We start from the raw sequence: 24,975 nt of genomic DNA on the forward strand, positions 1-24,975 counted from the left end.
CTCCCCCTGCCCTGCTGCCCAGTGTCTACAGGGCCTCTGAGGCATTCTATTATTCCCCTGACAACACCCTTGCTCCACTCTCCACCCCGCATTTTCCTTTCTCCATCTTCCTTATCTGTCCTCTCCCTCCGCACATTATCCACACCCAAACCAGTTGTTGGCTTCACTGGAGCTGAGGGCAGAATAGCAAAGTAGAACTCATTTGGCAGGTATTCTCCGCACTACGTCATCAGTGAGATGGACCAGCCACATCCACTGAAACAACTTAAACTGTTTGGGTCACTGCTTTGTCTATTCAGAGCAGCAGACAAGTGCGAAAAGTAACACCCATGGTGACAATGTGGCTAACCACTTGTTCTTTTCAAAAGGCCCAATCACACCTAACGAGTCTTCATTAACATTTGCAGAATAAAATGCCTACATTCTCAGTTCTGTTATTCAGCCCAGTTGACACTATTACTTCTGAATCTCATTTTTATAAGCATGTACAAATTATTGTGTCTAAAAAAGGTTCCAGTTACTACTCACAGCATGCCTGCCAAGATAAGACTAAAGTCAGAACACCAGCAAAGCTTACAGATACAAACAAATGATTGTTTATTCTTCTTCTGTAAAAAAGAAATTCAATTTTGCTGCCTTATTGAACCTTCTAAACTTATTATTCCATCATTTACACCAAGCTAAATTACTGCATTTTAATGAGACTGACTATAAAAATAGATTAATGATTGTATGTTTTGGCTCCAAGTATCTAACTATTTACAAATGTCCATTCATCTGTGATAAGAGCTTTCAGAGTCTTTGTCCACCTCATGCAGATAACGGTAAAAAGGTATCTTTTTTTATGCTTATGGCCAAGTAAGAAGTGGCAATATAGACATCTCAGGGGAAAGATTATTAAAGCTATACCTATTTAACTGCCAAAACACCCCAGAATTTACAGTCACTTCATTGATAAAACCTACTAATGCTTGCAATGTCTTTAACAATATGATTTATACAGGCAACTCCTTATTCAAGAAGAAACAATGACAATAATGTGCTGTGTCTGACTATATCCGACTGTATCTGCCTGAGTCAACAAGTTTCAGTCATTTCTTAATTTCCTCCTCCTTCAAACTTTGTCTAAACATAGACCACAGGCCTGGTTTGGCAACCACGCATCTGTATCAGGGCTGGATTTTGACAAAGAACTTTATACAAATGCCTCCTAGAGACGGTGAAAATAAACACTAAATTTGCAAAACACAAAAGATAAGGAGACATATGGACAAACCAGGACAACGCTTGATTTAAGCTCGATTAAGACTTCTGCAGGAAATAACTTATGTAGTAACTGAAAAACTCCTATGCTTACACCTCAATCTTCCACTCGAGTCGTGGTGGTATGAGTCGCCCCAACATCTCGGGAGGTGCACATCGTGCTACGTAGAAGGTTGTAGCATAGGATTAAAATGGGATTCTGGTTGTGGTGCAAGTTACAACGTAGCTCTGACGCAGAAGCATAACTTTCATGTTAGAAGTTAAATCTTACCCCATCTCTCCAGCTAGTATTGATCCAAAACACATGTGTGTGTTAACAGTTTACTGAGATGTAGACTGATACTCTCCCAGCTGTATTTAGTACTAAAGGAGGCAGACACGTTCTATCCAGTCACAGCTGTCTCATAAGAGTGGGTCCATCATGGACTGACTGTGTATTCAATAAACCTGCATTATGTGCGGGCACATCTGCTGTTATAAGGGTTACAATGATACCACTGGGACAAAACACAGTCTGACTCTTTGATATGAGAATCAAAGTGGTAAATGTTATGAGACATGAATCAACTGAAAGGAGGAGACCTGACTTTCTGAAAGAAACACTATCAAGGCTAAAAGCAGCCAACAGATTTCAATGCAAAGCAGAAACGCTGCATATCCAGATAGAAGTGAAATGTGCTTTTGTCAGTGGATGCTAACGGACCCATCGTGCCCCAAACCATATCTGCACAGAGAGAAAACCTGAGATAAAATGCGTGCGTGTGTGTCTCTGGCCAGTACAACCTGTAGAGTGAAAAAGAAGGGGTTTAGATAAGTGGCATTTTGTATCAGCGGCTCCAAGGTTAAAGCAGATCCTCAAAGCCTTTAATATCTGGAGGTTGGCCTCTCCGGCTACCCTCACAGCAGACACTTTCCATGCCACTGCCGTTAACAGCTCCTCCGGGGTCTATATCACCAACAGTTGGAGGACGTGTGCATGGCTAGCTGGAGGGGGAAGGGATGTCTGTTTGTTGTGTAAAGGCTCCTCTCTTCCTCTCCTATACTTCTTTCTTCATTTCTTCCTCCACCACCCCCCTCCCACTTTCAGCTTACACATGCCTCCTCCAGGAGCCATCATCTGACAACACCCTCCACCCCCGCACGTAACCACCTCCTGCCACATGACAAACATGAACACATAGCCGTAACACCACAGGAAAACGCCCTCACATCCTCAGGATGTACGGTTCATCTGATCAGAGGAAAGCATCAACAACTTTTTGTTGGTGCCAAATGCATTTGACTGATTCATCAAAACAAGAACTTCTAAAAATATATATGTATATAATAAATTTAAAATGGTGAAAAAGTAATGCACTTTACACTCAAGATTCACACAAGGCATTCCTACAAGAATTAGATCTCTTCATGGACATATGTGACAGGAAGGAAAACAAACAAAATGAACAAAAAACCCACAAAAAAAAATAAAAAATAGTTCCATGCAAATTAAACCACTCTTAGAATAGAGACAAAAACAAACATGATACACTCGCAGCTTCTGGGTCAGTTTAAACATTCTGCTAAGTTTTATTTTAGTATCAGTGTCATGGCCAGGTGGGACAGGTGGCTTGGCTACAGAGTAGTAGGGAGGAGAGGGATGGGCATTGCACAGATCTTTCCTCAGTTGAGCTCTCTCAGACAGACGGAAACCTTTTACACGAACTACCTCTCCGAGTATGTGGGAGAGGATCATTAAGCACAGGAGAAGGGGAGGCCACCCAGCACAGCGAGCGTCTTGTGTGTTCACTGCCAGCTTTAAGGACACATAGCATCAACTTTCTCATATAAAACTGAGCTTCCTGCTTCAGCTGACATCCCAGTAGAATCACACACACACACACACACACACACACACACACACACACACACACACACACACACAAAAATAAAAATCTCACATGTGTAGGGAGCCTAAAAAGATTATGTGAAATATGCGCTGCTAATTCACATAAATGTCAATTATGTGAATTAAAGATCAACTTTGGATCAATTCATTTTACTTAAGGAGATGTACATCTTTAAAAATATAATCTGGGCATGTTTTAAGGTGGGATGGATAAGATGCGACACAGGACAGGATCTTATAGCTCTTACATTTATGCCAAGGTCCCGACTTTCACAAACAGCGACGCAAAAGCTCCTAGGGCCGTTTTCAAACCGACATTAGCCCCTGTGTGAAGGAACCCACCCCCCTAATTCATTTGAATGCTCTGTCGAGGCATCAGAATTGCTGGGGGAGAACAGCAGGCCTTCCAGTAAACACGTTGAACCAGGCCACGCTTTTGCTGTTACAAAATGAAACATCCACCGGTAACTCGCTGGACCGGTTATTCAAATAAAATCTAACCCTACCCTGATAAACACCCCTCTTCTTTGTGCCAGCACAGCTCTAAAATACTTCCACTCCAACTATTGGAGCAATATTATGTAGATACGTAGGATGTGTTCTGGATTTGTTTTGCAGCTTGATACACTAGTGATCCTGCGACATCTGTCCAGGTACCAGGGATCCTTTAACTCTCATACCAATACTAGTTTCATGTTTCCTAGCCACCTCTTAAACAATTGTCAACATTACTGCATTGCTAAAATCTGTTGACACAAACATTCTCAAAACTGCCTGCATGGTTTTTCTACTACGGTAGCTGACTCCAGGATGTCATTGTGCCATTTTCTCACACAAACACACTCTCACACCTGATGAAAGCCACGCTGTCTGTAAAAACTGCCTCTAGGTCGTCTCCTTATCTGCTGACTTGAGTAACACCATCTCACTGGATGAGAACTTCTTATCATGTTGTTTCTTCGACACTTCTGATGTCTGCTTCACAACCGGCTGCAAAGACGCTGAGTGAAAATGCAAACTGAAGGGATGCTGTCCTGACTAGAGACAGAGGGAGGGAACCATGGGGTGCTGCAACAATGGAACTGTGAGGAAAAAACAGTATATGTGCCCTTCTACCTCCCCCTCTGTGCACATAGTCCCCATGTGAAACCATCTGATGCATGTACTGCTGCTCTCACTTGTCAATCACAACTGGGGGAGGGGCAGCAGACTATTACAAAGCCCCCCCACCCACACACACACCCACACTGCATGGAAGAGAGGGCATTAAAAAGACATGCAAAAAGGTTCTTGATGTCACAGCAGCAGTTGCGGAGTGTGAAAACTCTTTAAGGGGTTACGATCTAGAAAGGAAGTTATTAGAGGCTGGCGTCTGCAAGGCAATAAGCAAGGTTGAGCTGGGATGTTTCCGTGGGTGGGACAGTAGCAAAGAAAGGCAATGGGATGCCAGGGATGACTGATCAGTATAGCTGTGGGAAGAGAATGGATCATTGTTAATGTGTGCAGGGATCCAATCTCCTGCCAGGAAATGACCAAAGAGGTAAAGCAGCCCAAGGTTGAAGGTAAACGTCAGGGATTCCCATCCCATTTGCTAGTAATGTCCTGCCATCTTCACAACAGCCATACTTGGCCCTCACATCACAACCTCTAACAGAGGCCAGGCCGGTATTATCCTAAATGGCTGCTATCTGCAGTTATAATGCAGGACAAGTGGGGAGCAGGAGAGTCTCACTCTGAAGTTGGGCCATGATGGAGCAACACTTAAGCCTTGATCCTACTCCCCCTGTTAATCCATTTGCTTTCTAGACAACAGAAACAAGGGCATGCTCACAGACAGTCTGCTCTCACTTATTTACCAGATCTAATGGGACGGAATCTTTTATAGTCATACAGGAGGCTATTACAAAAAACAGAAGCCCCCCTCCCTCAGAAAGGCTACAGCAGCAGCGACAAGCACCCAGAGAAGAGCCCTCTGGGGGGAAGGGAGAGAAAGAACCACCATCTGGGGTTTAGTCATGGTGATGCCAGGGGTTCGTGCACAGTAACAGGCAAGGCAGACTGGGCCTCCAAAAACGAATAACACAGAGGAACTGTTGTTACGTATGAGGTAAGAGGACAAGTGGCAGTTAATTATATTATATTTCAGTTCTTTAAATTAGGACTGAAGTTGGGTGTCAGTGTATTAGGACATATAAGATGTCACCAACTCCATGAAATGTTGACAGCGAGACCGTTTCGAAACAGGATTGGGGCAACGGGCAGCAGGAGAAACTGTAAACATTTTGCATTTCAACACTGAATATGTTGATCCAATCTTTTCAGGGGGACGTTGACTGTATTGCACTGAGCTAACCAAGAATACTTTTTCCATTGTTGTCCAAAACGTGAGCAGCGTGTCATGGTGGCAACTGTCTAAGCCAAGCCCTTGAGGATGTTTTTTTTGTTTGTTTTATGGTTGCTGAGAATGGACAAATATTTAACTTCGTACAAAGCGCTGCACTTGTCGCACTTACTTTTTAGCCAGGTGCCCACACCATTATAAAAACTGTGCAAAATATAATCTAAACATAATTACACACAAGAAACAAACTCAGCAGAGATGCGTGTCATTTCCCTGCATGTATTCTAATGTTGTTCGATAATGACATCAGCAGATGCTCATAACATCATATATTTAAAGGGAAATTTATCAGAGAGATCAAAATGTCAGATATTGCCATTATAAAACGCACTTCCCTCCTAGAAGGTGGCGGTGTTCAAAAGCACTTTTATTAGTATGACCTCCCTTGTGCTGTCAACTAGGAGAAGAAAAAAAACTTCCGATGTACAGGCCTTTAAGGAGCTACATAGCACTTCCAGAACTCTCAATAGAAATCAACAGTGACTCGTGTAATGCCAGTGGCAGCTGTAGTTCTGGCCCTGCCCTGAAAGAACCAATCATTAGCTGAATCAGGAAGCATATAAGTTAACGGTGTTGCTCCACGGATGAAACTTACAGTTAGTTAGAACTTTTTGGCTAACCGTATCCGTTATGCAATTTAGCATACTATTTGAAATGACAAATCAGCACTCTTGATTTAGCAAGAAATGGAGCTGCAATGCTGTGACACTTTTGAGTATTTGTGGTAGATGTATAACATGAAGTCGTTATATTCCAGGTTTGAAACTGCAGGTACTCTCGTATATTGCTGGCACACAAACTGCATTTGAGGCGTTACAAAGATGGCTATGAAGTGGGAATCATTTTGGTTTCAGTCACTATTAGAGAGTGGTTCCACTCTCTGCCATGTGTATTTTGCCCTGTTTCAGGATCTTGCTGATATTATTGAGTCCTTAAATTGATGATATATGATTATTATTTCTTATATTGATACAATGATTGGCATAGGAGGAATCAATGACACTGAAGGGACCAATCACAGTAGCTGCAGGCTGCACTGATGCGATGCATTGTTACATTTCAAGGGTACAACGTAGGGTTTCAAGTGGGATGCAGTTGTGATATAACTACGCAGTAGCAGAAGCATAAATCCCCAGTGAGGATTTTACTATTGTTTGGAAATATTGCCCCTAAAGACAAAAGTAATATTCAGTGCCTCAGATGCTGTTAGCGCACAGGGACTATTGTTTTTGATCTTACAATAAACCAACAGCTGCACAACCATCTCAAGTGATAATCTGAGATGAGCAGAAAAGCTTAACAGCTTTTTCACCACAGTAGCGATGAAATATTTGAGTTTTGCAAATTTCTGAAGTGACAGTACAATTTTTACTGAAAAGTAAAACAACACTACCACCGAGTGATCCACACTACTAAAAAGCTGCACTCGCTGCCCATACTGCTCATTCTTCTTTAACCATGTCAAATAGGATCTGTAGTGTACAGATGTGCAGCAAAAGAGATTGGCTACCCTAACGAGACGTGTTTTCGTTGTTTGAGATGAAAAGGGATTGCAGAGGAGCTCTTATCATAGTGTGGGATATTGAAACTGCCTAAAAACATCAAGACTTATTGTTAGATTTGTCAACCCACTCCTGGGCAATCTCGTTTTCCTCTTATTACTCAAAGAAAAAGTACATGAAAGACTCTCGTTTAAGTTGTTTTCACACCAGCTATTAACTACGATGAAATACAACATCTCTAAATCTACATCTCAGTTAGAAGATGACAGGCAGCTAATGAAGACACATGGAACAAATGCATGATGATGTGCCAAACAGGCTGCCAGCAGAGCACCGACTTACATGAAGCCAGGGACAGAGGTCCTTGGCATGAAGGGCACATCATTGAGGGCTGAGCAACAGAAGACTACACTGTGGGATTTCAGGAATCATTTACCAGATAAACAGCAAGGAACCTTTCACAAGCCGCAACACAAAAAGGCATGAAAAGAGGACGGCTACTCATACTAAAACACAAGTTGCTTCCTCACCTCTAAGACTCCTCTCCATCTCTCATCCACACACATGCACTGCTTTCCCGGTTTGCTGCCTGTAGTCTCGAGGAAAGTGGAAACCAGCGACAGTGAAGTGTATCAGTGCTGGAACAATGTGCAATGGGCCGTTCTGTAAGGCTAGCCAAGGAGACTGGGAGCGCTCCATTATCACTGACCAGCACCATAGAAAGAATAGAGCTGCCACAACAGTACAACAGCAGCGAACTGGATCACAGAGTTTGTCAATATCCATTTTGGTGGTAGTCTCATATTGCTTTAAACACTGTGGTCTTACATGTGGCAGCCTTAGCAAAAGTATCCATTATGAGAAAAAGAAACAGGTGTTTGTGGAGGAGGCGGGATCTGTGGCCTGTCTGATCACCACAGTGGATAGAGTTGGAAATCCACTCTTTTTGAGGTTATATTCACACGCTGTTTGCCATACTCAAAGTGACTTCGGATGAGATGTGAGTAACAAAGTGAACTCGTGTTTTTAATTCTCATTCCTTAACTTTCTGCGATGCCTTTCATATTCGCAAACCAACTCAGCTCTAATAATCAGGCAGAAAATCAGGGTAAGGCCGACAATGTGCCACAGACACCCACGTTTTTGCTGGGAATTCAGATGCATCGGTGATTTGTATGGAACTCCACTGTAAAATGCATGTTTTTTCAAGCTGTTTTCAGAGCTGCTTGAGGTCCTCTGCAGCATCAACACTGACCACTGCTCTCTAGAGGATGGCAAAAATGGACACTGGTCAATAAGAGCCAATTAAACATGCCATCTCCACAAGAGAAGACAGAAGGAATGCCAACATTAAATCACTCAGTGGGCCCCACTCTGTCATGACCACTGACAGCCACTTCTGGACCCTACCCTGCCCCCTATTCCCCCCTTAATTCAACCTGCACAAGCTAACTGATGTTAGCCAATAAATCGTTTTCAGTCACCTCCCCTTATGAAGCACCTCTTGGAAGACAAAAGAAAATGAACCTCAAGTCAAAGGAATTAATCTGAGGCCAAAATTATCCTGATTATTAAACGTGGCGCAAAATGTCTCGTTGATTTTTACTAACGTTGACTATACAAGTTTAAAACAAACAAGAAAAAGCAAAGGTAAATGACAGTAAGCCTAAACTGCTGCCTTCATGGGAGTGCCCGGGCCAGCTTGTCTTGTTGCTGCTATGTGGCATTAAAGCAAAACAAACACATCAGCCAAACAGTTTCTTCTTTCTACATTGCAAAGTCCTCAGAAAGTAAACATGCTGGATCCAAATGTCCAGACTCAAAGCCAGGGAGGATATTTGCAAACCCACAGTAACAAAACAGCATAAATCAGCCTGACAGAGGGCCGTGTCAGCTGATTGCTCATTATCATAATATCCAAAGTGCAGGGATTTGCAAGGAGTCTTCCGGATGGTATCTGCACTGTAAAAGATTATTTGAATGTTGTGGTCTGAACTGCTTAATTTTTACAACTTATTAACTCTGGGGCCTGGCCGTTCACATGCTCTTACCTCTGTGCACACAGCAAGGTGTACACAGAGGTAAGAGCAAAGCTCCAAAGACTGAACACTTGTTGCAAAGATAAGAGGTGGTGTATTTTTTACCAAAAAGACAAGTTGCAAGCGTCTGAAGTGCGCCGAATATTCGAGATATTGTAAAATTATTTTTGAAAGCTCACCATCTTGGTCAGCTACTATAACAGCACAAGAAACCCTTTCATTTCAGTACGTGCAAATACTAAACATCACCTAACCCAACCAGAGCATTTGCAGCAATAAAGATTTAAATGAAGAGCATAAATTTACCTGGCAAATTTTTTGAATGGACGTGATTTACGCATTACTTTGAATATAAATGTAATGAAAGCCCCAATAAAACACAAGCAGCCAGATCACAAGACATACGCCGCCTGCTTCATTTAACTCACAAATAAACTACAGATAAAAGAAAAAAAATATTCACTTCAAGGAGAAAGCCTTTTGTATATCTTGTTTTGGGCACAAAGTCAGCAAATGTTAAAAAAATATTTTGACAGGTGATTCTATATATGGAATCATCTCCTACGGATCAGTGAACTATAAGGTAATTCCCATAATATTTCAAAACAACTGCACAAATCAGTGCCTAGGTAGATGCATTTCAAGATGGCTGCAAAGTGGGAAAGCCTGCTACCAGAGGGATTTTGACAACATTTGACAATGTGGGCTCTACTTGCATTTTCCCCACCTAAAACGGTTTCTTTTGAAGGTTTGGTGGGAGGGGGGTATTACCACTGTTGCTAATGTTGCTCATTTCCCCTTGAAAGACACGTACTTTCCACTAGCTTTCAATAAAAGTTATAAGCTTAAGTAACTACTTAGCGCTTATTGTAAATTCCCCAGTGGATCATTATAAGGAGAACCAAAAGAGTTGTGACCTTGGACACTTCTGTGCCCAATTAAGATGTCAAAGTGTAAGACTACTACATCAATCTCAATATTTCCCCGAAATCCGGCTGAGTAATGGAGCCAAACACGTGATCTGCTTAAGTTATCCTTTTAAAACAGGAATACATCATTGAAACATTACTTTGAAATCAAGCCCATCGGGCCTTTAAGGAGATCAACTTTCATGTAAACTAGGCGCAATGCTAGTCCCCCATCTGGCTGCCACTTCGTTCAACAACAAAGACGATGTCTACGTGATTCTCCCGAAGGGGGTGGGGATGACTGAGTGATGGAGACTGTTGATGCGCGATGTTGACCTCGCCGGTTTCTTTAAAGTGCAATTACTGCTCGACTAATTAAACAATCTCCGTGATCTCTGTCGTAAATGTTGCACATGTTAGGCGTCGTGAACTACGCTTTCCTATCGACTCTGAACACATTTCAAGGAAAAAGGGGGGTGGGAGGCCAAATCGAGTGATGAAGTTGAATTATGTAATCACAGTGTAATAAATAGTTTATTCTGCGACAGAACAGTTAGTAGGTGGACTATTTACTCCACTAACTTGCCCTAGACAATTAATAACCTTAGAAAATCGTTAAACCCCTCGCTTCTTGCAACAAAACAGGACTTGGGCGAGCAAACAATGACTGAACAGCATCTGCGTCCCCTGGCTACACAAGCCAGATGGCCTCCAAGACAATAAACTCAAACCTCACACCATGAACTTAACTTTATCTGACAGAAAAGGGAAACCAAACCACAGCGGCGCCGTACAGTTACTTAGCTCTTTCACTCACAATAAAATAAAATATTCACACAAGTAACACCAACATAAATCTAATTGGCTGAAATATTCCCGTCACGTATCCTTGCCCACTTTTCTAACTATATTTCCTAATCTTCCCGACCGTTCCTTAGTACCTTTAATTTAATTTAAATGACCTGGGGCACGGTTGCTCTGCAACATAAACACGGGCCTCGGGCCAAATAAAAACAAACGAGAGGCACATGGTTCAAGAGGACGTCTATGTAAAGTTTATCGAACATCTGAGCATCCTTGGATATAGACAAACACGTACAAGTCACTGTAAATACTGGACCACAAGCCGTGTCGTCAATGTTATATTCCGCTTAAAGTTTAACTTTGAAGAACAACATCAACGGGCAAAGCGAATACAGCTAGCTTGAGCTCTGCTAACGAGCTCGCTCCTTTAACAGGATTGCCTCAGTGTGAGAAGTTCAGAGAACATGCTAAGCTGGTTACCCAAATACTAAGTTACACAAAGTGCGCTCGCACCAGCACGTACGCAAAAAAGCTGACACAAACAACTTCTCATTTCCGCAATGAAACCCATTGGTGATACTACCAGCAATCACATTTCTTGTTTACCTCTATTTCAAAGTCTGGAAGGTTGAATGCTGTCCTGAACAGCGAGCAGAAGTGGGCTATGGCGGGGACTTCCCACCAAGACTGGATCTCTTCCACAGAAACGGTACATCCCTGGGACATTTTCGGGCTGAAGAAATTCTGTAACGTTTATTTCTCACATTAGAAAGTAGATTCTTCCGCGACGTATAGTGCCTCCGTAACATTAAAAACATGAAAAAAGTTGGTGTCGCCGTCCTGTTGGGACAGTTGCCATTGCGACCCGGAGAGCGCTACAATCTGTTTCAATCAGAGTCTCACCGGAGCTGAACAGATGGGAAGGGCGATACCACTGCAAGACGAATAGGGGGGTCCGACTACTTAGGTCGATATGTTAAACTTTCTGTGAACATAAATAGTAGCTACAGTGGCGAGCATATTTGCCTCTTTTGATAATAGCCTGTAACTGTTAAACCTCTTTTCAATTGTGTTTGACTGTTCGGTTTAATAGTAATCTCCCACAGTAAATAGTCCCCAACGGATTGATAATGGCCTCGCCGTTTAAAGGGAACCATTGTAAATGGTGAATAACTGAAAACTAAAGCATTAAAACCAGGTATGGCCCTACAGCTTAAGTTCGTTTATGTAATGTCTTGCTGTAGGTTTTAATTGAGTCCGTCGATATTACTTTAGGTAAAAATTCCTGACTGTGAAAGCTTTTTTCCCCTATTGTGAAACGAACACCCCTTTCACTTACAGCAGTCCGAAACTGTCGTTCAGTTTATTACTCAAGCACAAGTTTCAGGTACATCGAGATTTTGTAAACACTTTAAGGGACGTTTACTGCACAAGGACTCCCTCTATCGTAATGTTAGAGAAGTGCATGCTATGGCACAGCGGAGGCGCTGAGCGCACTCAAAGCAAGTTCATTTTATTCTGATGTCTAGTGTTTATTTGTGTGTGTTTTACTTTTATTTTTGCAAGACAATAAAATACAAGATGTATAATTTTAACGTAGTATAACAAACGTTTTCATTTGATGCGTAAAGCATGCGTAGGAAACCAGCATAAATTTTCAGGCATTACCGTACACTAAACTGCGAAATTTAACATAGTGGCCCCGTGTGCAGGCCCACTCTTTGGTCTGAAGGTGGTGCTCCTGAATTTAAAAAGAAAAAGGAAAAAAGGGGGGGAACATATATACAAACTTTACATGAACGTAAATGTATGGCACATAATACATCACACTTTCTATTCTATAATGCGTGCACTAATTAAATGCAATAGCAAGCATTTTCCATAAACGGTGGCAGTGGACAGTAATTTAAATATCCTTACCTAAATATCTCCCCACCAGCCTAGCAGTTTAAGTTCAAGCCCATCTTCTTTTCCTAAAGACAATCAGTGCGGTGCCAGTCTTTGCAATGAACAACTGACATTGACTGAAGTTTACAAAAGTTTTTCATGCTAACATAATACCTAAAGAAGCATTGTAGTAAAGTAAATCTCCAAAAGTTGATTCTGTTCATCTGGACGTAGCGTTTTGTGGGAGAAACGTTTGAATCGAGGAGGGGGCCTAAGGGTACATCTGTCACCATCTTACAATGCTGTGATTGCAGCCATTCCCCAACTCTCTGTGAATGGTACTCATGGCCATTGATCAGTGGGATTGGATCAATGGTTGTTGATCAATGGTCATGAGAATTTGCATAATTATGATGACGGAACTGACCTCCCAGCCCATTGTTCCTCAGTGGGCTGGTTTCAGTCATTATGCAAATTTACTGTTTATAAGATTGAAACCTGCAGTCAGCTGAGACTGAAGACGTCACCTGGATGAGTGACGAAACGTTTCTCCCACAACACGCTACGTCCAGATGAACAGAATCAACTTTTGGAGATACCAACACCACACACAAACTGAGTAACATGGAGTTTTAACAGGCCATGGTTAAAAGAGCAGAACAGTCACTTGTCATGACAGTGCAATATATTGTGCTGTGAAGTGAAACCAACTAACCATCCAATTCACAAACATAAGATTATATTGTTAATGGGGCTACATAGCTGTTAAGGCACAATTTGGTTACAACTGCTGCACATCCCTCAATAAAGAGGGCAGATTTTCATTGAAGACTAAAGACTAGTCTTTCGATAGCCCTCAGGGAAATAAATAAGCTGATATAGGCTGGATCTTTTTAGCTCTTTGGGGTAATAAAGTGGTATAATGAGACAGCAGTACTCTGAAGAAATTGATGAGTCTAAGACAATGTTTAGGCTCAAAATCTCCCAGCAAAGGGTTGGATTTTAAGAAGAGTTGAGCACATTTATTCACTTCACCTGTTCTCAGTGTGATCAATGTACACTGATGGTGCTGTAGTTCCAATCTCCAGTGAGATTGGAATCAAAAGGCTATAAAAACCACATGAAACATAGTGATTCCTACTTTTTCTGTTTGCTTTGTTGCTGGGGGGGAGGCAAGGAAGAACATCAATACTGAGATGTAAGTAAACATATTTACTCACCCTTTGCAGCAAATATTTCCATGCCTTGTATGCATATAAAAGGGGAAAATTCTAGTGCCTCTACCTACAAAGTGGAAGCACTGCACATTCACACAGGTGGTGTCACGGTCTGGCTGGCAGACCGTGGGGAAATGGGGAATGAGGACCCAGGCGCAGTGCTCTGTGTATAAACAGTGTGTTTATTTACAGTGATGGAAAAACATGATAATAAATCCCGTGCTCTCCCGACTCCCGTGACGTGTCCTCTTCCCAGTGTTAGTGCTCCTGTCTCCGCTTCTCTGTGATGAGCGCCCCGTGCTCGCTGCCCTCTCGTCTCCCGCTACTCCTGGGACATAAGAGAGAGGCAGCTGTCAGACACACAATAATGCAGGAGACTCAAACTAAGAACTGGTCAAGAGACTAACGTGAAGCCACGCAATGATCCAGCATCGGAGAGAGCTCCACCACACTCTCAGGTAGCTCCTCCGACAGGCCTGATCAGCAACAGGTGTGTCAAGGTCTTCAGGTGTGGCTAATCACCTGCCAGGGCCACACCCACACACACACACACACCTACATGCACATATGTCTACAAGCAGGGAGAACGAGGGACAGCAATACAAAATACATACATTATAATATTAGTCCATAACTGCTCAGGGTACCTGGGTCGCTCAGACCCGGGTACCCTGACAGGTTGTTTCAGTTTCCGTGGTTGATTAGACTTCCAGTCGGAAGTAAGCTGGTTAACTTAACAATCCATAGAAGCTTTCAATGTAGGTAAAATAAGCAAAACCCCTTTCACGGGTGAACTATGGGTGTTAAGACATACAATATCTAATAGTCATATATAAAGGATCACGTACTGTTGCACATATTGTTTTGGTTTGCTTCCCCTTACTTTGCAACAGCATTTTAGAGCTGCATATACTTGATGACACCACTTATAACAAACAAATATATAATACAAGCATCTATTTTCTCTGATGATCAGCACATACTTTATGTGCTTTTCAATACCACATAAAGTAGTGTTTGCGTGTGATTTTGCTAGTCTTATTCTAGTAAAACATATTTATTTCATTACTGAAGGATAAGAAATAGACCAACTTATTCCAAAAGAGTATGTGATGCATCAGAACTAGTCTGTTTGTTTGTTATGCACTTCATTATATCGTTACCATGGTCCCATATTTTACTGTTTTATTCAATACTAGCAGTATTTCAGCATGCCAAGGTATAATTAGAGGATAGAAAAAGTATTTCTTAACCACATATTATTGTTTTTTGTTAACAAAAAGCAATTGCTCACATATCAACAGAGTTAAAGACAGTCATTGGGTCTGCTTTCTGTTCCTCACACCCACCTCCATACCTCTGTGGGCAGAGCCTTCAGTGTGGCACCCCCCTCTGTAACTGTAATCCCATCTGAATCTCTCCCACCTGAGCTTTGCAACATCCCATCATAAGAAACTTCTCAAATCTCACCTGTTCAAGAAGGCCTTCAACCTCTAGCCTTTTTGTTTATTTATGTTCTTTGTAAAGCATCATTGAGTTTCTTGAAATGCACAATAAAAATCAAAGTTATGATTATTATTGTTGTTTTTGCTGTTATCATAAATTGTACTTATTCATTTCTATTTTCTACAATAAGGTCTAGATTTCTAAAAACTGAAACCTCTCGTAATGATGTAATTTCTCTATTCTAACTGAAACTAAGTCTTTCCATACAAAAGTAAACACTACATATCTAGGCAATAATCAGTTTTCTATTTCCACCACATTTGTGCTCTTTTTTCTAAACTGACGGCATAACCACAAGTTTTTTAAGAGTGAAAGCCGAGTTTGAAAATATGTGCTGATGAGTGAACGTCATTGATAGTAACTGCTTTTCCATTAAGAACGATCAATATTTGAATCAATTCTCATGAAAAAATGGCGTAAGGGCAATGAGCAGTAGCTGCCATGATCACATGCTCCTTTTTTCTTTTTTTAAATCCTGTAATTGCTTTTTTCCCCAGATTTTTCAGTAATGGCACAAACTGTGTGCATTGTGCCATTGGATACAGCTATTAGTAGTAATTGTAAGTCTGTGAACATTAATTGCATTCAGTGCTCCTGGACGTATTATGTAATAGCAGGACTAATGAATAGGGAGCTCATTACTGGTGAGCAGCCTTTTTTGTTTCAGTTCACGTTCTGTGTCGTGTTTATTTATACAGTACGTAGAAGTAATACACACTGAGGTATAATTGTGAGTATTAGTCTCTGCAGTGTCTGTTGTGCGTCCTCTAACAGCAGCTCCACAGGCTTGAGTTTATGTCTAGTTGTGTTAGTGCAGAGCTGCGTTGCTGGGCTGTGTCAAGCAGAGAGTCACCATAAGAGGGAGGGATTTAGGCAGCAGGACAATACTCGTGTTTGTGCAACGGCCCCTGAGTGGCGGCTGGCTCTCTCAGATCGCTCTCGCTTGACTACCATTCCTGGATGCATTGTTGAAGTGAAAGGAAAGCGGACAGCCTGATCCTGCTTGTGGGATGCTGCACCAGAGGTAGGACCAGCGTTTCTTACTGCTGCGTCTCTGTGATGGAAGAAAAGTGAGTTTCTTGGAAGCTGTCTCGTGGGGCTTGTGCTTCTGAACTATGTGAGCCGGGTGCTCTAGTGCAGTTTCTGGGGGAAGTTGGAGGTTGGCTGGGGTTGAGGCACCCTTCTCTGTGTTTTGGCAGGGTCACTACTGTTCGTGAATGGATCTAAAAGAAAGTTTCACAGAAAGAGGCTCAGTGAAAGGCATGTGTAGAATGTAGCTATGCGCTGGCAACGGAAAAAGACAGTGTTCAGAGACAGAAAGAAACACTTTGGGATGAAATTGCTGAGGTGACATCAAAAGATACAAAATGTTGTATCTCAAAGTTTTTTAAATCTTCGACAACACGACAATGAAGGATATAGTTGAGGTTTACAGTGGTAAAAATAGAGATGGAGTGGAGGCGGAGAGATTACGAGAGAGATTAATTAGGGAGATGAGGAATTGGGGTATGCAGGGAGTGGAAAAGACAGAAAAAGGACGCCTAAAACTGAGAACACTGTAAAGGAAGACAAGAACTGGGTCCCCAGGTAAGGTTTCAGCAGCATTTGTACTATCTGTAATATACACCACTGAAGCTAGACTGCAAACCACTGAACTAAAAGAAAGGGGGGGGGGAGCCTGTGAGATATTTTTCCAAACCACTCAAATCTCCTCTTCAGCCTTTTGTAGCTGGTGAACTGCAAAAATAATACAGAGAATACTCCCATTTTCAGCTCTGCCCTCCTGGCCGGAAACAAATACTCTTTATCCCTTTTAGCTGGCAGATTAGAGAGACTCAAGATGTTCTGTCTTAGTGTGGTAGTCCCAGAATATGATACGATTCAACTTTATGACTGACTGGATTTTATGCAGCCTGACATTCAATGTGAGGTGTGTCAGTCCCTCATTGTAACCATGCCCTCCTATTAGGATAAAACACCAAAGAAAAAGTCTCATCAGGAGGGCTTTGATATCTGGAAGGAAGAGATTGGTCTTACTCTACATGAATCTGCATTTGTCTGTCCAGACAGTGGAAGAACGGCCGGGTTTTTGTGTGAAGTACAACACAGCATAACAACTGGCCAGAAGACACAGATTAAACTCTGGTGGGTCTGACCACAACAGGAAAGGAGGGCGTCCATCCCTCACATACCAGGGAGAGGAAGAAGAAAACGGTCCATTTCTACCACTTCAAAGGACACTGCGGGGTGCATTTGTGGCGTGAAAGGACAGGTGAGGGTTGAACTACAACGACAACTCTGGGCTGTGGACCGAAGTGTGGAAAAGCAGGGCGGAGAGGAAGACGACGAAGAGGTGGGATAAGAAGAGAGGCAGGTTAGGCGTGGAGCCCAAACACAAGCAGGATGGGAGAGAAGAAAGTTAGGTAAGTAATGAATCCTGTTTGTTTGGTCTAATAAAGAGGTTTTCACCAAATGGAAGCAACAGCTGTGGTAATATTTATCTTTTATGCTCTCTTTGTGTGTGGACTGGTTGGGAATCCCCTCCCCTCCCTCTGTGTGTCTACTTTGTGACTCTGATTTGTCGTTCGCATGGCTTATTTTCGTGGCTGTGTGTAAATTGTTCTGTGTCTATGTTGATCCCTTCGCAGTCTCCCTGCTAAGCTGATTAATGGGGGCGTGGCAGGCCTGGTTGGTGTGACATGTGTATTTCCTATAGATCTGGCCAAGACCCGCCTACAGAACCAGCAGGGTATCCAAGTCTACAAAGGAATGTGAGTGGGGTTTCCTCAGCCGGGGGTTAATATGCTAATCTGATTGATCTGTCAGATATAAAGTTTTTTTGTTTTATGCTTTAAATTATTTTAGTTATTGGTACTAATTAAGAAAAAAACATACGAGCTGCTTACAGATAATTGTATTTTGTGGAAATCAGAATCAAAGTTAAATATTTTCCTCCTGATGTAATTCGAACTGCACGCAACCATGTCTGACATATTTCTCCACAGAATCTCAACGGGTGGAGCAGTAGAGTAAAATGTGCTCTCTCCATATTTGCGTCTATGTTTTGATGAGTTTGTACAGAGCTCATTGGGGTCATGGTCGTGCATACTGATGGACTCTAAACATCTATTTAGTAGATCAAGAGATCAAGATGAAAAGGGAGTTTGGTGTCCTTAAAAAACACATTGACCCTAAAGAGTTAGCTGCACACATCTGGTGGGCATCAATACTGCTGGCTGGTGGGGCGTGCCTTTCCTGTGTTTAGTGGCTTGTGATTTTCCAGAGTGAGTCAGACATGTAAAAATAGCTTGAAATATTCCTTTAAAGGGACAGTTACAAAGTTGGCATTTGGAAATAAAACAGAGAATCTGAATATAATCACTTTCTGTAGCCGTATTTGTTGTAAAGCCAGAGTAGAGGGCTGGGTTATAGGACAAAGGCAACATGTATGACTGTAGAGTCCGTTGTGAAAGATCTGGATACTGCTATGGCTATTTAATTAAGAGTGATTTTCACTTCTTCTTTGTTGTCTTTAAAGGCTTGACTGTTTGGCCAAGACGGTGCGCTCAGAAGGCTATTTTGGATGCTACAGAGGTATTCTTTGCATTTCTAAGTACTGTGATAAACAACACTGTAACTGTAAAAGAAATCTCACCACCTACGCCATTGTTTCTCCTGCATGCTCTAAATCGTTTTATCATTATAGCGATTACCTACTACCCCAGTTGGAAAGCCATAAGCTGTTTTTTAGTTTTGTTCTATTTTTGTACTTTAAGCATTGCTGTTAATAGTCAGTTTGTTTACCTCCAGGTGCAGCGGTAAACCTCACTCTAGTTACACCTGAAAAAGCCATCAAACTGGCTGCCAATGATGTCTTCAGACAGAAGCTCTCTAAGGATGGGTAATGTAGCTTTTGTTGCTCACTGAAGTTATGTGATGTAAAGCTAAAGCATAAGTATGGCTTTCAGTGTCTTATACGATTGTATATTGACCATTTAATTTGTGCACCATGTAATAAAGTAGGATTTTCTTCAACATGAAATAGTCTGTTGCCTCTGTTACATTCTAGCATTGATACATTCTAACATGGGTACATTCTAGCATGGATACATTCTAGCATGGATACATTCTAGCATGGATACATTCTAGCATGGATACATTCTAGCATGGTACATTCTAGCATGGATACATTCTAGCATGGATACATTCTAGCATGGATACATTCTAGCATGGAACATGGGTACATTCTAGCATGGGTACATTCTAGCATGGGTACATTCTAGCATGGATACATTCTAGCATGGATACATGGGTACATTCTAGCATGGGTACATTCTAGCATGGGTACATTCTAGCATGGATACATTCTAGCATGGATACATTCTAGCATGGATACATTCTAGCATGGGTACATTCTAGCATGGGTACATTCTAGCATGGTACATTCTAGCATGGATACATTCTAGCATGGGTACATTCTAGCATGGGTACATTCTAGCATGGTACATTCTAGCATGGGTACATTCTAGCATGGGTACATTCTAGCATGGGTACATTCTAGCATGGATACATTCTAGCATGGATACATGGTACATTCTAGCATGGGTACATTCTAGCATGGTACATTCTAGCATGGATACATTCTAGCATGGGTACATTCTAGCATGGTACATTCTAGCATGGGTACATTCTAGCATGGGTACATTCTAGCATGGGTACATTCTAGCATGGATACATTCTAGCATGGATACATTCTAGCATGGTACATTCTAGCATGGATACATTCTAGCATGGGTACATGGATACATTCTAGCATGGATACATTCTAGCATGGGTACATGGATACATTCTAGCATGGATCATTCTAGCATGGGTACATTCTAGCATGGATACATATTTAAATATATATATGTGTGTGTGTGTATCAGAATCAGAATCAGAACCAGAAAGGGTTCTATTGCCAAATGTTGAGCAGGTTTGTCAGACAAGTAAATATAAAAATAAGAATTAAAAGTGCTAAGTAAATAGTAGACACACACACACACACACACACACACACACACACACACAACACACACACACACACACACACACACATATTATATATTATATATATATATTTATATATATATGTATATATTATATATATATATTGTATATATATATATGTGATATATATATATATGTATATTTTATATATAGTAGATATTATATATATATATATAGATAGATATAGATATAGATATAGATATATATGTATATGTATATATATGTATGTTCTAGTATGGATACATAATATCCACAGTCTTTGGCAACATCTGGCCAAACTCAGGCTTGTATATAAAGGGCAACTACAAAAACAACCAACAATGCACATCGAAATGCTAAATTTATTAAAGTACGGCCCTTACGCTATTACACCACAGAGACTCACTGGTCATACGCCTGCATATTTCTGTTACCGACACTATTCTCTGTCTGCAGGAAGTTGCCGCTATGGGGGGAGGTACTGGCAGGGTGTGGGGCTGGAACCTGCCAGGTGGTGGTAACCACACCCATGGAGATGCTAAAGATCCAGTTACAAGATGCAGGAAGGCTCGGTGAGGTCTTTACTGGATTTAATATTAAACTACCGGGAAATATTTCTCAGAGATTATTATATATAACCAAATACAACTGGACTATACATTGGAACAAAGTCTATATGGAGAGCATCACGCAGTTGTTGCAGATTTATTAGCTGCACATACATGATGCAACACCCCCCATTCCTCTAAATCCTAAAGTGGCTCTATTGGAATGAGAGCTGATGACTTATGGAGGCCATTTGAACACATGTAGTGTTGTACTGCTTGAAGAAGCCATCAGAAGATATGTATATTGTTATCAAAAAGGGATGTACATGTTCAGCAGAAATACTCAGGTAGGGTGCAGCACTTAAAATATGCTCAATTGTTGCTAAGGCAACATTTTTCCAATCTTCTGCTCTCCAATTCTGGTGAGTCTATGTGTAGTGCAGCCTAAGATTCAGGTGTTCTTGGTTGTACCTAGCAGATTTAAGTTACTGTTGCTTGAAACAGCCTGACCATTCTGCAGACCATGTCTACATCCCATAATGCACTGAGCTGCTGTTATGTGACTGGCTCATTAGAAATTGACATAATAAAGTGTCTGGTAAGTGTAAGAGGATGTGATGAGGATACAGTAAAGCATGTCATGTCATTTCAGATATTGTTTGTTGATTGATGAATTGTGCATTCAATGACAAACCCAAAGATGTGCTTATTATTATTTTTATTATTTTATCTTATTTTTGCCTCATAACTTTTGCACTGTCCACGTCCTGCTGTGACAAAACAAATTTCCCACGTGTGGGACTAATAAAGGTTATCTTATCTTATCTTATCTTATTAACAAAAATCATTTACAGCATCACTGTTGCAGCATTACAGTAGCCTCCATGTGTTTTCTTACTGGGGAAATCTGTTTATCCATTAGCTGCACAAAGGCCAATGGCAGCTCCAGCACAGGCTGCTGCTCCTGGGCCAGCCCCATCGCTGGTGGCCCCCTCTTCACAAGCCCAATCAACCCCACCACCACGACCCTCAGCCACAGGCATCACCATGGAGCTGCTGAAGACTCGTGGCCTAGCTGGTCTCTACAGAGGGGTAGGAGCCACCTTAATGAGGTAACGCACACCCATAAATAAGTGAATGAAGTAGTCACTGTGACCATTTTAACAACATTCTGTTCACATTAAATATCAATTCAAAAAAGTCATTTTCCAACTTTTCAATTACTTTGAATAAGGAAAACACTTCTATTGCATTTTTTCATATATATCCATTACCCTATGCTTCATGTTGAAGGCTGCCATACACAAATGTTTAAAGGACACAGTCTCTTCCTTTTAAAGTGTTCAAATGAGCTGCTTTTAGTTTTTAGATTTTGCATAACTCGTACTGCGGTTGTTGTCTGTGACATCTCTGCTAATCAACACTAATCAATACATTCCTGCAGCTATGTCTGTCTGCTATGCTGCAGTTTAACAGGTTCATGTGTCTCCCGTGACCCAGTCATATTTTTTTCCCCACTTATCCTCTTATCTTTCAGGGATGTCCCCTTCTCTATGATCTACTTCCCCCTGTTTGCCAACCTTAATGCCCTGGGCCGGGAAAGTGCAAGTGGGCAGGCTGATGTGCAGGCCCGGGCGCCGTTCTGGCAGTCCTTTGTGGCAGGCTGCTCCGCTGGCTCAGTGGCAGCTGTGGCAGTTACACCGCTGGATGGTGAGTGGGAGTCAGATACGAGTATATACCTTCTTCATGTTGCAATACTTCACTCCAATATAATATTTATCTTATTAGACAAGACTATTTTACTTACATTATAATTATTTATGTTAATGCAAGTGTGCAACAGATTCACATAATAAAGTTTATAAGAAATCAAATACAACCTTGTTAATTTTAACACATTCAGAGTTTGGCTGCCTCATTTGTTCTGGTATCAGCACCGGCTTATAAATGCCAAATTTTAGCCAATTATCTATGATGTAAACTCAGCATCAGATCTGTATGTCTATCACTCTATCTATAAAATGTCTTGTTAGTTTAATTAGTTAAATACTTCTACTAAACTTAAGTTTCTTCCAAACACCCAAACAGTAATAAAGACCCGTCTGCAGACCTTGCAGAAAGGTGCCGGGGAGGATACATACAGAGGAATTCTGGACTGCACAACGTAAGCTTATAATGCCACATCTGCTTCCACAATAGAGTTTTTATAAGCGTAACCAGCCCAGTAACACTGCCTTTCTTGTATTTCTTGCCTTTTCCTCTCTGATCCCTTCGCAGGCGCATCATGAGGCGAGAGGGTCCATCAGCATTCCTGAAGGGTGCGACCTGTCGTGCTTTAGTCATTGCTCCTCTTTTTGGCATTGCCCAGGGTGTCTACTTTCTTGGGGTAGGGGAGACAGTACTAGGGTTGTTGGGATAGCAATGCTAAGTACCAGTGGCAGCAGTCATGTTGTTTCTGTGCAGATAATATGCTGCTTTTGTTACTCAGTGAGCAGAGAAAACAGAGACAGAGGAGAAATACAGCCACAATCCACTAACCAAAGGAAGAGCAATAGTCAGAATATGCATGAAAGAAGCTTCATTTACTAATATGTGGACTACCGGGTTCACACTAATGTTTCTCTAGGTTTTCACTTGCCATAAGCAGGATTCTGTAGGTTAAGCAAGGTCCTTTGTATGTGTATGATTAATGTGAGGATTGTGTCCCAAGCTGGCCTGGTTATCCCAGGGTAGTTCCTGCCAATATGCCTGGGCTTAGTCCTTTCACCTGAGAGAGATCTGTTCTTTTCTGGGACAATTGGTGCATGTTGTTTGAGCCTGCTAACTCAAATGCCAGCCAATCCAACAGTTTCTTTGGCCTGTGCATCAACTTTTTAAGAATGTCTCCTTTCAAGCTTCATCTAAAAACCCTTTACAGACATGGAATATACAACATCGCTGGCCTCACTCTTTTTTTTTTTTAAAAAGAGCGCATTACCATATGGTTTTATAGTCATGTTTCTCATGGGTTCACATACTCACAGAGATGGCAGAGAAATCCTGTAGTACATCCCAGTACGTACAAATGGATGAAGGGGAAATGAGTACATAATTTCTGTATTATCTTAAAGGAAGTCTAATTACACTTTTGAATATTCTCACCATTTGTTTTGACATAAAGCAGGGCCCCTTGCACACACACTTTTTCATTGATTGGAGAAAATTTAAACAAAATTAATCAATTTAAAAAAACTGTTTTAAAGGGCATTGTCCAGTGAACTAAGGAACTCACAAACTCTTAATGTGACAGCATGTATTTGCAGTTGTGCTTTATTGAAATTAATATAAAAATGCAATAAATCCCACAACTTTTCAGGAATAACCCACTAGGATGCTTAATCAGGCATCATGTGGTCAGACTGATGAAAAGCAGCACCTGTCTTAACAGGGTCTTAATGATATATGATGTCAGAGTCTAAACTGCCAATCACTCAGACATCAATGTTTTTCTCTTAAAACGGGGCTCCATATCCTTCTTCCTACTGTTAAGTATCCCTTGTACTCGAGTAATCTTGGAATCTTTCACTGGACTTAAAGGTGCCGCCTGCCAGTGTCTCTGAGGTCATTACTTAATCTGATGGTAATGCTTTAATCGCCGCATTAGCATACAATATACACTAACAGACTGCTCACTTCCTGCTCGAGAGCAACCGCAAAACCACGATCCCACAGGCTTAACGTCCTCTTCTCCGCAGCTTGCAACGGTTTAAATAAAACCTTGCTGTCGCCTTGGATTCCTTTTACCGCTTAGTTAGTTATACATAAGACGCTTCAGTGTACGCACAATAACTAAAGAAAATGCAATTAAGGCCTTATGACTGCTGGTAGTTTCGAAAGCATAAAAACTTTAAGTCTTAAATAAGTGGACTTGGTTGTGTTGAAATATTGTTTTGGTACTCGAGTCCAATTTTAGCAAAAGACAGTTGTAATCGTTAGACCCATGGA

The 24,975-nt window shown here is 41.4% G+C and overlaps 2 protein-coding genes across 6 annotated transcripts in view; one reads left to right on the top strand and one right to left on the bottom strand.

Annotated features, from left to right (window-relative positions):
• Positions 1-11,859, bottom strand: part of LOC102307554 (cat eye syndrome critical region protein 2) — a 32,688-nt gene extending 20,829 nt beyond the window's left edge. The window contains exon 1 of the mRNA XM_005930383.3: positions 11,412-11,859. Coding sequence (XP_005930445.1) covers positions 11,412-11,531 — 120 coding nt within the window. The 5' untranslated portion in view covers positions 11,532-11,859. The remainder of the gene's footprint in view (positions 1-11,411) is intronic.
• A 4,406-nt stretch (positions 11,860-16,265) lies between these two features.
• On the top strand, positions 16,266-23,947 carry slc25a18 (solute carrier family 25 member 18). Of its 5 annotated transcripts, none has more exons than XM_005930381.3 (10): positions 16,266-16,485; positions 17,482-17,838; positions 18,064-18,186; positions 18,954-19,009; positions 19,226-19,316; positions 20,900-21,015; positions 21,914-22,103; positions 22,529-22,701; positions 23,080-23,155; positions 23,269-23,947. In XM_005930381.3, the coding sequence occupies exons 2-10, from the start codon at positions 17,819-17,821 to the stop codon at positions 23,408-23,410; spliced, it is 987 nt and encodes a 328-aa protein (XP_005930443.1). In that variant the 5' UTR covers positions 16,266-16,485; positions 17,482-17,818; the 3' UTR covers positions 23,411-23,947. The 5 variants fall into 5 exon arrangements, with proteins under 5 accessions (XP_005930443.1, XP_005930440.1, XP_042080017.1 ...); XM_005930378.3 differs by having other exon boundaries at positions 16,266-16,439; XM_042224083.1 differs by having other exon boundaries at positions 16,266-16,439; positions 17,580-17,838.
• The last annotated feature ends 1,028 nt before the right edge of the window (positions 23,948-24,975 follow it).

Source organism: Haplochromis burtoni, unplaced genomic scaffold (genome assembly GCF_018398535.1).
Source record: "Haplochromis burtoni strain Fernald_Lab_line unplaced genomic scaffold, NCSU_Asbu1 Contig_127, whole genome shotgun sequence".
Classification (NCBI taxonomy): Eukaryota; Metazoa; Chordata; class Actinopteri; order Cichliformes; family Cichlidae; genus Haplochromis; species Haplochromis burtoni.

Excerpts from the sequence above, each read along its gene's own strand:
- slc25a18 (XM_005930381.3), top strand. The coding sequence starts at position 17,819 with ATGGGAGAGAAGAAAGTTAG. Across the intron at positions 17,839-18,063 it reads ATGGGAGAGAAGAAAGTTAG|TCTCCCTGCTAAGCTGATTA; the intron begins GTAAGTAATGAA and ends ATCCCTTCGCAG. Across the intron at positions 18,187-18,953 it reads ATCCAAGTCTACAAAGGAAT|GCTTGACTGTTTGGCCAAGA; the intron begins GTGAGTGGGGTT and ends TTGTCTTTAAAG.